The sequence below is a fragment of the Larimichthys crocea genome, chromosome XXIV, assembly GCF_000972845.2.
Source record: "Larimichthys crocea isolate SSNF chromosome XXIV, L_crocea_2.0, whole genome shotgun sequence".
In the NCBI taxonomy this organism is placed as follows: domain Eukaryota; kingdom Metazoa; phylum Chordata; class Actinopteri; family Sciaenidae; genus Larimichthys; species Larimichthys crocea.
The window spans coordinates 2,218,535-2,230,583 of NC_040034.1; the positions used below are offsets into that span (position 1 = coordinate 2,218,535).

The 12,049-nt window shown below is 40.5% G+C and overlaps 2 protein-coding genes across 4 annotated transcripts; both read left to right on the top strand.

Annotated features, from left to right (window-relative positions):
* Positions 1-446: 446 nt before the first annotated feature.
* Positions 447-4,568, top strand: tp53i3 (tumor protein p53 inducible protein 3). Of its 2 annotated transcripts, none has more exons than XM_010743926.3 (7): positions 447-558; positions 2,059-2,123; positions 2,259-2,429; positions 2,558-2,825; positions 2,918-3,130; positions 3,829-4,025; positions 4,139-4,568. In XM_010743926.3, the coding sequence occupies exons 2-7, from the start codon at positions 2,070-2,072 to the stop codon at positions 4,328-4,330; spliced, it is 1,095 nt and encodes a 364-aa protein (XP_010742228.3). In that variant the 5' UTR covers positions 447-558; positions 2,059-2,069; the 3' UTR covers positions 4,331-4,568. The 2 variants fall into 2 exon arrangements, with proteins under 2 accessions (XP_010742228.3, XP_027130836.1); XM_027275035.1 differs by having other exon boundaries at positions 488-558; positions 2,048-2,123.
* A 905-nt stretch (positions 4,569-5,473) lies between these two features.
* On the top strand, positions 5,474-11,869 carry dnajc5gb (DnaJ (Hsp40) homolog, subfamily C, member 5 gamma b). 2 transcript variants are annotated; one of them, XM_019277949.2, is made up of 6 exons: positions 5,474-5,666; positions 5,955-6,084; positions 6,857-7,070; positions 7,157-7,310; positions 7,943-8,011; positions 9,994-11,869. In XM_019277949.2, exons 2-6 carry the CDS (start codon positions 5,972-5,974, stop codon positions 10,050-10,052), a joined length of 609 nt encoding a protein of 202 aa, XP_019133494.1. In that variant the 5' UTR covers positions 5,474-5,666; positions 5,955-5,971; the 3' UTR covers positions 10,053-11,869. The 2 variants fall into 2 exon arrangements, with proteins under 2 accessions (XP_019133494.1, XP_019133495.1); XM_019277950.2 differs by lacking the exon at positions 7,943-8,011 and having other exon boundaries at positions 5,475-5,666.
* Positions 11,870-12,049: the final 180 nt, after the last annotated feature.

Here is a 12,049-nt window from a genome sequence, read left to right on the forward strand (position 1 = left end):
TTTAAAAATTCTCGTAACATTAATAATCCTCAAAGTTTGTGTGACTCTTCGGGTAATCACAACATACTTTAGCCTCTTCTTAGTCGTGTTAATTGGAGTCTTTAACGAGGCTAATCACACCCACTTGGAGTTCAGCTCAAAGAAAGTCAGAGAATATTTAGCAGGTTTTACAAAACTTTCTTATTTAACACGTGTTTTCCACTGTTTTATACGGACACAAGACATTTCAATAAGACTGGTTTTGTTCTATTTGCTGACATATAATGTGTTTAATCAATGTTTATTATCCTCATTCATAGAATAACTCACTTTATTTTAGTTTTATTTCTATAACTGACAGAAAAAGTCACTTTTAATGATTATTATTGGCCATAAATGTTACTTCATAAGTCACTGTGCAGTGTCCCTTTAACAAACACAAAGCCTGCCTCTCTGCTGGTTTGATCCCTCCCGCGCCAAACTGACTGATCTCCAGTCTGGATGATGGCACCACTAAACTTCCCAAAAACTCAGACAGTCTCCTCAAAGCTGATGAACTGTTGACACATTGCTGGCTTGGTAAGTTCATGTTGTTGATTGTTTCAAACATGATTTACAGGTGACTGAGTGATTCACTGTCAGATCAGCAGCTGTCATGTGTTACAATGTGCAGGTTCTTCTTCTAATCGTGCATATGATCGATATTTTCTATCAGTTTATCACTTTAATCAGATTTTTAATGTTTTTTTAATGTTTGCAAACTTCTGCAACCACCGCGCAGGCGCATTCGTGAACAGATTGTTACGCAATTGTGGAACTTCACGGACCATCCGTCAAATCAGTACTGAGATTATTACCCTGCAAAACAGTTCCTCTCTTTGAGTTTCCCTTCTGCTGTTTTATTCCTCTTCTTGTTCACACCCATGCTATATCTCCACAGTGAGTTAAGCCTCTAAACTAGATAGTTACATGTGTTTCTGCTCTGCACTTGTTTGCAAAGTCAAACGGCCCTTAAATGCATCTCAATGTATATTTTGTTTTAATGTGTTTGCAGATTATGGCAGAAAAAAAGTTACATAATATGCATAACTGTGTTTTTATTAGTGTGTAATCATTTAAAAATAAGATTTTTTTATGTTTTGTTATCTTATATTGAGTCACCGTGATTCCACAGTGACATCCACTGGACATGTCATATAACATGTCCAGTGTTTAGTTTGTCCTTTCTGTATTATATTATAGAGCATTCTGCATTTCTTTTTGCACACACCATAGTTTCTCCTCCATGCTCGGAAGCAGAGGTGGAGGTGATGCGGTTGCATTCTGCAACTTAACTGTCAATCGTGCACAGCGGTCCATGAAAAGTCGGCTCCTCCAGATTCTGAAATAATTATAGTGATGATAATATTTTTCTATATTATATGACTGTATTCAACAACGCAGATAGCTTTGGTTTTAATTTCAGGTTTGGAGAAACTCCAAGTCATTTTTATGATCACATAAATTCATGTTGGCATGTTAATCAACATTTTTTTCCAGATAAATCGCTTGTGTGAGTCTGCTTGGACCAGTTTGACAAAGAATCAGGATGATTCTAGTGATTTTTATTTGTTGTTGTTGCTGTCCTGTCTGCAGTCTTCATAATATAATAATAGGCAGTCTATAAACATGTATAATCACAAATAACAGTATACGAATGTAGAATTTAATAATGAAGTATAGACACATTAACGCAAACAGATGAAGTGTGGGCCATTTTAAATAAGTGATCACTTATTATTATACTGTATTATTATAAATGGTTCATGTATAGTTGCTGTTGGTATTTATTCCCTCGCTCCTCATACTCAATGCTCTGACTTTCATAACATTTTCTACAGTCTAATTTAATTTGATACAGTTTATATCTCTATTTCTAGTTCTATTTTTATTTTATTTTAAGAATGGTTTCTATTTGTATCTGTGCACTGGTTTAATTTGAATTTAAATGTATCTTATAGGTTTACTGTCTCTCTTCACTCAGGGTTAAAAAAGTACCTACATACCTATCTGCTCTTTTTTTGTTCAATCAATTCACAGTTAATACTCTAATGCATCACATCCTGCACACTGGAAGACTTCTACTGGGAAGTACCTACAAGACAGTGAGTATTTAGTATTTATATAACAGAAAAAGTTCAAGCTGTAGGTTAAATTATTCTTGTTTTAATAATCAGCCATGCAGTAATTTGTGTCGAGGCTCAATGTGAGAATTAAACATAGTTTTCTTTCTTTTACGGGCCCGGCACAAGTGTTACTCTAGTTTGAAGATGATGCAGGCGGTGTGTGTTGACGTACCTGGAGGACCGGAGAATTTACTGCTGCGAAGTGTCCCGAGACCTCAGCCTAAAGATGGGGAAGTCCTGATTAAAGTTCATGCAACTGCACTCAACAGGGCAGACCTGCTGCAGGTCAGTACACTACATGCTCCTTGCTATATTCTGCATTTATAGTCGACCCTGTGACTGATTCTGAGACCAGACCGTCTCAGCTCTCGGGGGCATTTCTTGTGCAACACTTATTTTTCTGTTCTCCACAGAGGCGAGGACTCTACCCGCCTCCCCCAGGTGAGAGTGACATCATCGGCCTGGAGGTGGCTGGCACCGTGGATACTCTGGGCCCAGGGGTGAAAAGAGGCTGGAAGCCTGATGACAGGGTCATGGCCTTGCTCTGTGGAGGAGGATATGCAGAATATGTTGCTGTGCCTGAGCAGCTCCTCATGCACGTTCCCCCAAATCTCACACTGTGTCAGGCAGCTGCCATCCCAGAGGCCTGGCTCACTGCTTTTCAGCTGCTGGTTTTCGTAGGTAAAGCAAATATCCATGCAGGGCAAATGTTTTATGCAACATTAACAATCCTAACAAGGCAGACAGTATTAAATTCTTGGGTCTGTGTGCAGCTCAGGTGAAGGAGGGTGAAGTGGTGCTGGCTCACGCTGGAGCCAGCGGGGTTGGAACAGCTGCCGTTCAGCTGGTTCGTCTGTTTGGTGCCGTGCCCGTCGTCACCGCGGGGAGCCCAGAAAAACTGAAGATGGCAGAGAGTCTGGGAGCAGCAGCTGGGTTTAACTACAAAGAGGAGAGCTTCGCGAAGGGAGTTCATGACTTTACAGGAGGTGAATAGATAGATGTGATGTTCAAATGTGAGACTTTGCATTGGATTTTCTGCTCACTGCTCACGAGAGCTACATATAACAGTTCCTCTCTCTGTTGTGAAACACTTTAAACACACCACAGAAGCTCGGTCAGTTGGAAAAAGTTAGATTTGGCTGGTTTAAACTTAAAAGAATGATTCTTTCTGTCAATGAATCCCATAAAAAGACTAAAACCAACAACATCTCTCTTCCCCGCCCTGTCTGTGTCCCATTTGTTCCCAATGAAGATGAAAATCTTTTCAAAACAAGTCACAAATATAGAAAGTATCATCTTTTATAAAGTCTAATAAATTCCTAAAACTAGACAAGGTAGTTTTTTTTATCAAATGGTACTCAAGCAGGAGTAAGTACTGCATTTTGAGCTGTGGATTAACACACACTTGGCGCTCTAGGAGGTAAAATAAAGCAACATGCCATAAAAAAACATGTTGTTGGAATCAGACAATATTTGTTCAGGATCAATTCATTTGAATTTCAGTTGTTTTTGGTCTTTTTATGGGTTTTGTTGACAGAAAAATACATAATATCACCAGAAATGTCCTTTTATTTGTAGTAAATGCACATGTTTATTTAGAAATATTTCAAATAAAATATGTTTATATCACTGAAGAAGCCCAAAGATAAACTCAGTTGTGTAACTCGTAATTATATTTTCACAGGCAAGGGAGCAAACGTCATCCTTGACTGCGTCGGCGGGTCGAACTGGGAGCAGAATGTGAGCTCTTTAGCCGTGGATGGGAGGTGGGTGCTGTACGGCACCCTGGGAGGCCGAGCGGTGGAAGGAGATCTGCTGGGGAAGCTGCTCTCCAAGCGAGGACACCTGCTCTGCAGCCTGCTGCGCTCTCGCAGCCTTCAGGTGAGGAGTGTGTTTCTTCATCATGTCCAAACAATGCCGCCGGGGTTTCCAAGAAATGACTCAGTGTCCGTGTTGTAACACGTATGTGAATCTTTGTTTCCCCATCTCCGCAGTACAAAGCAGACCTGGTGGAGGCTTTCTCACAGACAGTGTTGCCACATTTCTCGGAGCAGGGAGCCTTCCTGACGCCGGTGATTGACAGCACATTCAACCTGGAGAGCATCGCGGAGGCTCACAGACACATGGAGGCCAACAAGAACACGGGGAAGATTGTCGTTACTGTGACTCCACAGGAAACTCAGTAATGTTAACAGAAATGTGATCTCATATGATTTGTGTCAAGGAATCTTGTGTTACAGTGTTAAAAACTGTTTGTCTGGTCGCACAGTGCTGTTACATCTGAGGTGTTGCAATAATCACACAATGTTTCTCATCAGTACACACTTTTATACACTTTATGTTTCCTCCTCTAATTATTATTCTTTCCTCTTTAGGAATGTGACACTTTGTATTTCACTGCGAATAAAAAACTGAAGGACTGAATCTTTGAGTTTATGACGAGTTCGTTTGTATATTCAGCTCTTATCGAGTCACTTTGGATCAGACCTTTAAGTTTTATTTTCATATTAAAAAAGTAAAATGTTTCTGCTGCTGTAATATTTCAAACAGTTTTTCTGAGGTCACACGTTGCTCTCAGTGTACGTACAGATACAGACATAAAGCTACACAGGTCAACATAAACACAGCTGCTGAAATAAATATTCAGCAGGTTGTGTTATACATGTAATATTAAACAGAACACAGGAAACAAACCTTTTATGTTTTCTGTCTGTCTGCCTGACTGTATATCTATCTACCTGTCTGTTTCTCTCTCTATCTATCTATCTATCTTTCTATCTATCTATCTATCTATCTATCTATCTATCTATCTATCTATCTATCTATCTATCTTTCTATCTGTGTCTACCTGTCTCTCTCTCTGTCTGTCTCTCTACCTGTCTGTCTGTCCACCTGTCTCTCTCTCTCTCTTTCCACCTGTCTCTCTCTCTGTCCACCTGTCTCTCTCTCTCTCTTTCCACCTGTCTCTCTCTCTCTGTCTCTCTCTCTATCCACCTGTCTCTCTCTCTCTCTTTCCACCTGTCTCTCTCTCTCTGTCTCTCTCTCTGTCCACCTGTCTCTCTCTCTCTCTGTCCATCTGTCTCTTTCTCTGTCTGTCCACCTCTCTGTCCACCTGTCTGTCTCTCTCTGTCTCTCTCTCTGTCCACCTGTCTGTCTCTCTCTGTCTCTCTCTCTGTCCACCTGTCTCTCTCTCTGTCTGTCCACCTCTCTGTCCACCTGTCTGTCTCTCTCTGTCTGTCTCTCTGTCCACCTCTCTGTCCACCTGTCTCTCTGTCTGTCTCGTCCTGCGCATTTCACGCGCAGCCGCGCGCGCGTCAACGCCTCCCCGGTGACGTCACCGCGCTCCTTCCTGCCCGCTGCAGACTTCCGGCTTCTCTTTGAAGTTTGTCTCCGGTCTCACCGACAAACGGAGAATTCACCGGGAGTCCGAGCTTCACCGGGAGTCCGAGCTTCACCGGGATCCACGCGGACACACTTCTGGACTCTATGGTTCGACCGAACACGGACACATCTACCTCTCCGGTACGGTACCGGCTGCCTTCCTGTGCGCGCGCTGAAGTTAGCAGTTAGCAGGTTTGCGGTGACCCCCCCGCACGGTTTAACGCACGGTTTAACGCACGGTTTACCGTGAACTAACGTGAACTAACGTGTTTTAATCTGCGTGTGTGTCCGGTAACACGAACCGTCTGCACTTTAAACACTGAGGAGGAGTCACAGCTGCTTCACCTGAGTCTGACTGTCAGGAAAACAGGAACAGATTCAATATATGTAAACATATTTAACATATTTATATTTGTGTTTGTGTCACAGCCGTTAAATCCTGAACCATGGAGGACCCGAACAAGCCTCAGCGTAAGATGTCCACAGCAGGAGACAGTCTGTACAAAGTGCTGGGCCTGGAGAAAGGAGCATCTGCAGACGACATAAAGAAGGCGTACAGGTGAGTCCAGGACAGGTGAACCTATCACCCTGAAACAGGTATGGCCTGTTTATATCATAAAGTCTGCAGAGAATGTTTGGTATGAATCTTGAAGCTGTGATCCTTTAATAACAACTTTAATAAGTGCAGACTGACTCTGTGCACGCCGTGCAGACAGGACAATCATTCCCAGCAGGTAGCCAGGTTAGAAGATAGTTTTGAAAATGATTAAATGTGTTTTCCTGTCAAAGTCATCAGCAGGTCGTCCACTAACCAGATGATCGGCGGTTCGATCCCCGTCTCCTCCAAAAAAATCACTCCCTGTAAGTTGCGTTGGATAAAAAGCGTCAACTATAAATGTTGACCGTGTGCCGATTTGCAACGTTTTCACTTTCACCTTTCACCTGCCGACAAACCGGCGTGGTGGATGTTTGCACGCTCGAGGCGGTGCACGAAAACAAACCAACAAACAAACAAACAAACAAACGAAAGGTAAACACAGTGTATGTGGTTACATGCAGGTGTCCACGTTAGAGATCGAGACATGAAAACGGAGACGTCGGGTTTGTGTTGTGTGAATTTACGACACTGTAAATGGAATTATAGCGATAAAGATGAAGATTTATGACTTTTTATTGATCCGATTTAAATTTGAGGCTTCGTTTTTTAAGGTTATACTAAAAGGATTGACACGTTTCCTCCTTCTGCTTCTTTGCAGGCATACATGACATGATATATTCCAATAAATGTACATTTATAAAAATGTATTGCTCGCTTGTTTTTGTTTTTTCAGGAAACTGGCGTTGAGGCATCACCCCGACAAGAACCCCGACAACCCCGAAGCTGCGGAGAAGTTCAAGGAGATCAACAACGCCAACTCCATCCTCAGCGACGAGAACAAGCGCAAGATCTACGACGAGTATGGATCCATGGGGCTCTACGCCGCCGAGCAGTTCGGGGAGGAGGGCGTCAAATACTACTTCCTCATGTCCAAGTGCTGGTTCAAGGTGAGAGGTGTTGGATGCGGTTTATCTAACGTTTTATTTTGTTAGCTGTAATAACATATTCTGACTCCCTTCTCTTCTGCGTTCAGGGCCTCGTGGCGTGCTGCAGTATTTTGACCTGCTGCTGCTGTTTGTGCTGCTGCTGTTTCTGCTGCGGGAAGTGCAAAACGTCAGAGGACGAGGATCAGTTCATGTACATGGACCCCGAGGACCTCGAGGCAGAGATAAGAGAACAGGACGCAGGTGAGCGGACTTTGAAACCGACCTCAGCTCGTATAGAAATAAAAAAACGATGCCTACCTGCTGCTCACGTGATGAAGCGTGTGGGAAATCACACGTTACACGGTCTAATCGTCTCCTACCTCAGGTATAAAACCTGAGTCTTTAAAATCTTCCCTCGGTTTGCTTCTTCTGTTTTGATGTGGAAAGATGAGTCGTCACATGACAGGATGATTTCATTATTGTAAATTGGGTTCATCAGGTATTTTAAGCTGTTTGCACTCCCGCTTTGTTTGTGCAGACAGTTTGAGTTGGAGCTTTAACTGAATTACACGTACATTGTGATTAGTGATCGAAATAAAGCGCCGGAAAGATTAATTTAAGAGATTAATTTAAGTTGCTAGATTTCCGAATTGCAACTTTTCAAGGCCGTTGTTTGGTCAGAGAGTTTTATACTGAACGATAAGCCCGATGGAGATTAAAGGAACAAGGAGATTAAACGCAGCACTGCTTTTATTCTGAAGCAAACCAACAATCTACCGGCTCCATCTGAAGACGGCGTATTTTCTAAATGTTCCTTTTTAAATCCAAGTCCTGACCTCTGTGTTAGGAACGAGTGTGTCTTTGCTCAGTGTTTTTTAAATTTTGTTTCACAGCGGGAGACCATGTAATAATTATTCAGCCCAGTCCTAGTGACACTTCAGGTGAAGTTGGCAACACTTCAGGTAAAGTTCGCCTGACCTCGGCTGACTGCTGCTCTGCTGCTGCTGCTTCGCTTGTTACGTGGCAGAACTTGAATCTTCTAACACCTCCGCCGTGGACTCACACAAATACTAACGATTGTACTCATCTCTTTTAACAAGTGCTGCAGGACGCAGCAGAATCTACTACACCGGCATTCCTTATTTATTAATTATTAATAACTTAAATTTCACTGTTGATAATCGTGTACTAAAATACTAAAAAAAAGGAGCAGTGGTTCTCAATCTGAGTGTTTGTTTCCCGTGTGAATTTGTGGGATCATTTCAGCACACAGTGCTTTAGTGTCAGTTAAAGGTTCACGAGTCGAAACGTTTGAGAACCACTGATGTCCAACCTGTTCCCAAAGGTGTGAGTGTTTTTTGATTTTAGGCTTTCTGTGCTGCGTGTTTGTTTGTTGTCCTGCTCCTCAATGCTGCATCATTCAGGAAGAACTCATTTGTGTATATATTTTGTAATTCTAAATGTTTTGCAGGAAGCGTTTGTTCACTCTTTAATCCTACACCTGAAGCCAGTGCTGGACGACTTACTCAAATCATTTACTTAAGTAAACAAAGTAGTGTAACAGTGTGTACTTGTTAGTAGTCCAAGTAAAACTTCTGCATTTGTTATTTGACTCAAAGTACAGGAGTACTTTCACTATCAAAAGTGAACATACTCGTCAGACAGCTGTCAGAGTGATGTTACATAAACAGTTTAGTATTACTGATGCATCAACAGGTGAAATGTAGTGGTAGTATAAAGGTTTTCAAAATAAAAGTACTCAGGTAAAGTACGAGAATTGTACTTTAGAGTGGTTAAAGTAACACTGGCTGAGCAACAACAAGACGTTTTGCAGGATTTTATGTTTTGTGCAACTCCAACAATGATTTTTATTGTTGATTTGTTTGTTTATTATTTTTTAAATATTCATTTCAATCCACAAAAGAGAGAAAAACCAGAGCTGAAATAAGTATTTTATTCATAAATTAGTCTACAGACAGACAACTAAGAAAGCAAAATGCCAAAGATGTTCTCTCTTTTCTGTGCTCTTCTATAATAACATGGGAATCACTTGTTTCTGGCATTTAACTCGAAGAAAAAACGTCGATAAAGAAAATGACAAGTTCTTCGAGTCAAAGAGAAAAAGAGAGAAGCAACAAATCCTCACATTTATAAAGCATTAATGAAGCAGATTTCAAATGGAAAAACTGAAAAACATCAAAGTTATTACCGCCAGTCGACTAATAAATACCATGAGATACGGTGAGTGGAAAAGAGTGATAGTACTTACAGTAATAAAAAAGATAAATAGTGTAAATAAATGATAATGTGACAAATAGAGTAATAAATACAGATAAGTTTTACTAATATTTAACTCGGCGGCAACAGCAGATGTGTTTAAACTAAGATGGCGTTCATCTACAGATTAGTTTATTAGTTGATCAAAACAAAAGACGATATGAAATAAAGAAAAGGCAACAAATTATCACGTTTGAGAAGCACGAATAAACAAATATTTGGCAGATTTCAAATGGAAAAACTGAAAAAGATCAAAATGATTACTGCCAGTCGACTAATAAATACCATGAGATACGGTGAGTGGAAAAAAGTGATAGTACTTACAGTAATAAAAAAGATAAATAGTGTAAACAAATGATTGAAATAGAGTAATAAATACAGAAAAGTTTTACTTAAGCAATATTTAACTGTGCGGCAACTAAGATGGTGTTCATCTTCAGATTATTGTATTAGTTGATCCAAACAAAAGACGATATGAAATAAAGAAAAGGCAGCAAATGATCACAGTTGAGAAGCTGGAACCAGCCAGCCAAACAAAAAACTATTAATTATCTGTCAGACGACTAACTGATTATTCTACTCGTCAACTGTTTATGTTACAGTAATGTTTTTCTTCTCCTTTTCTGATCATTAAATAAAAGTTTGTTTTGTTTTTTTACACCTCCAGGTGAGAATGCTCCGATTGTGATTCAGCCTCACGCGACCAACGGCACCTCGGGTTCCTGATCCGGCATAAATGAGTGAGTGGATTCCTCCAGCGCCTGGACTGTGTGTCGTAAAGCCACGTCATCGTCATCTGCAGCTGCATTTATCATATTCAAAGTGGCTGATATTTAAATTATGGGTTTGAATGTTTTTTTTTTATCAGAGACTCGCAGAAAAAAAGGTGTTCGTCATGCAGCCATTGTGATCGTGCCGTAGTTTTGTTTTGTTTTGCTTTTTAAGTGCCAACGGGTTTGTCTTTATATTTATTTTTTTAACTTTTGAATATCGGGCAGTATCTGGACTGCAGTGACAAATGACTAAGCCACGCAGATCAAAGCTCTGGAAAATATTTCTCACGTGCACTTTAAAGTTCATGTTTAAAATCTGCCGCAACGGTCTGAAAACATTTCGGCTCAGGAAGCCTCTTGGGTCAGAAATGTTCTTTTTTTTTTTTATGCAACTTTATATAGGCAGGTTCAAACTGTTTTTAGTTTATAAGAGGCCAACCACTCGGAGACTTACGAGGTGTTCAGTCATGCTGCACATAGAAATAGAAATGTCATCTTCCTCAAATCTAAAATGTATATTGCGTCTAAACCAAAGGACGCACTTTAAATGTTTGGATGTCCACTGCCTGTGAGTAGCCTGATGAGAATTAATATAATAATGCTGACATTACTATGATAATTCAACATTCTGGGAGAAACACTCGCTCACTTTCTTTCTGGAAGTTAGATGAGATTCCCACGTTGACGATATTTGACAGAGCCGTATGATTGCAGAGTTTTCCATGTAAGACTTGGTAAACAGTATTTACAAGTCGAAAATTAAGATTTACGAATATCTCTGATATGAAAAATACATCAACCCACACAGCAGCTTCCAGAAAAATCCGGCTTTCCCAGTAATTCTCATTTGGCCGTCGACTTCAGTGCTACTTTCCTAGTCTTGTCATCACTGTCAGGTTTCTATCCTGTGTTATAGTCAAAGACGCCCTGAGTGGAAGTACTGGGCGGGTGGATAAACAAAGTTAAAACCACAGCTTGATGTCCTCAGATTAAACAAACGACACACGGCATGTTGATTATTCAAATTCAGAGCCGTTTGTTGGATTTTAGCTGTTTCCCTCGTCAATCGTCTCATCTTAACTCTCGTAAAGAAAGTGAATGAACGTGTTTTTCCCGTTGATATTGAGCGGTCTTCAAAACGAGACGGGCGGTGCTGTTCAGGTGCACATCAGGTGACCTCGAGATAAAACACAAGAGATGTTTAATCAGGTACTGGAAAAAAAAAAAAAACTCCCAACAAGTCGTCTGATATTTTCTGAAACACACTCTGCGCACACTTTGACACTAAAGCCAACATCGTGACGACTGATTTGATTTATTGCCAAATCTTCTGATGATCCAGATGTGTCGAAGCCTTCTCCTGAAGATCTCACTCTGTGGTATGTGTGTGTGTGTGTGTGTGTGTGTGTGTGAGGATATATTGCCTGTGTGAATCGCAGCACTCAATACAAGAAATCATTTTTGTTTTTAATGTAAATCCAGAGATACATATATTTTTTTGATTGGAGTGTATATTAAGATAACGCCTTAAATTATGTCATCTGTCATGTTTACATTGTCTTTTTTTTATCTGTGCTGGGTGGAGGAGTGTTTGGGTTTTGTACAACTCTAATCGTCATTTTTAGCATTTGATCTGTTTATACATAAACAATCTGAAACCTGTATTTGAAGTTTTGTATATTTTTGTAGTAACGAATCAGAACTTCACAAAGGTGCCTGATCACATTTGAGTTTTCTTCTTCTTCAGGTTTGAATTGTTTGATCACAGATTTCTATGTTGTGTCACATCTCAACATTCCCAGGTTATTTTTTTTTTCCTTTCTTTCAACTTGTACGTGTTTCCAAACTTGTTTTTGTTTCTGTAGAAATTTTAAAGTTTAATCAAATAAACTCCTGAAAATGCCAGTCGTCTAACCGGTCATTGGCTCCTGTTGTGCTCCACCCTGTGCA

What these genes read in the sequence shown, in the direction of transcription:
- tp53i3 (XM_010743926.3), top strand. Translation starts at nt 2,070, where the DNA reads ATGCATCACATCCTGCACACTGGAAGACTTCTACTGGGAAGTACCTAC. An exon ending in ACAGGGCAGACCTGCTGCAG is followed by an intron (nt 2,430 to 2,557) that starts GTCAGTACACTA and finishes TGTTCTCCACAG; the next exon opens with AGGCGAGGACTCTACCCGCC. An exon ending in AGTTCATGACTTTACAGGAG is followed by an intron (nt 3,131 to 3,828) that starts GTGAATAGATAG and finishes ATATTTTCACAG; the next exon opens with GCAAGGGAGCAAACGTCATC.
- dnajc5gb (XM_019277949.2), top strand. Translation starts at nt 5,972, where the DNA reads ATGGAGGACCCGAACAAGCCTCAGCGTAAGATGTCCACAGCAGGAGAC. An exon ending in TGTCCAAGTGCTGGTTCAAG is followed by an intron (nt 7,071 to 7,156) that starts GTGAGAGGTGTT and finishes TTCTGCGTTCAG; the next exon opens with GGCCTCGTGGCGTGCTGCAG. An exon ending in TGAAGTTGGCAACACTTCAG is followed by an intron (nt 8,012 to 9,993) that starts GTAAAGTTCGCC and finishes TTACACCTCCAG; the next exon opens with GTGAGAATGCTCCGATTGTG.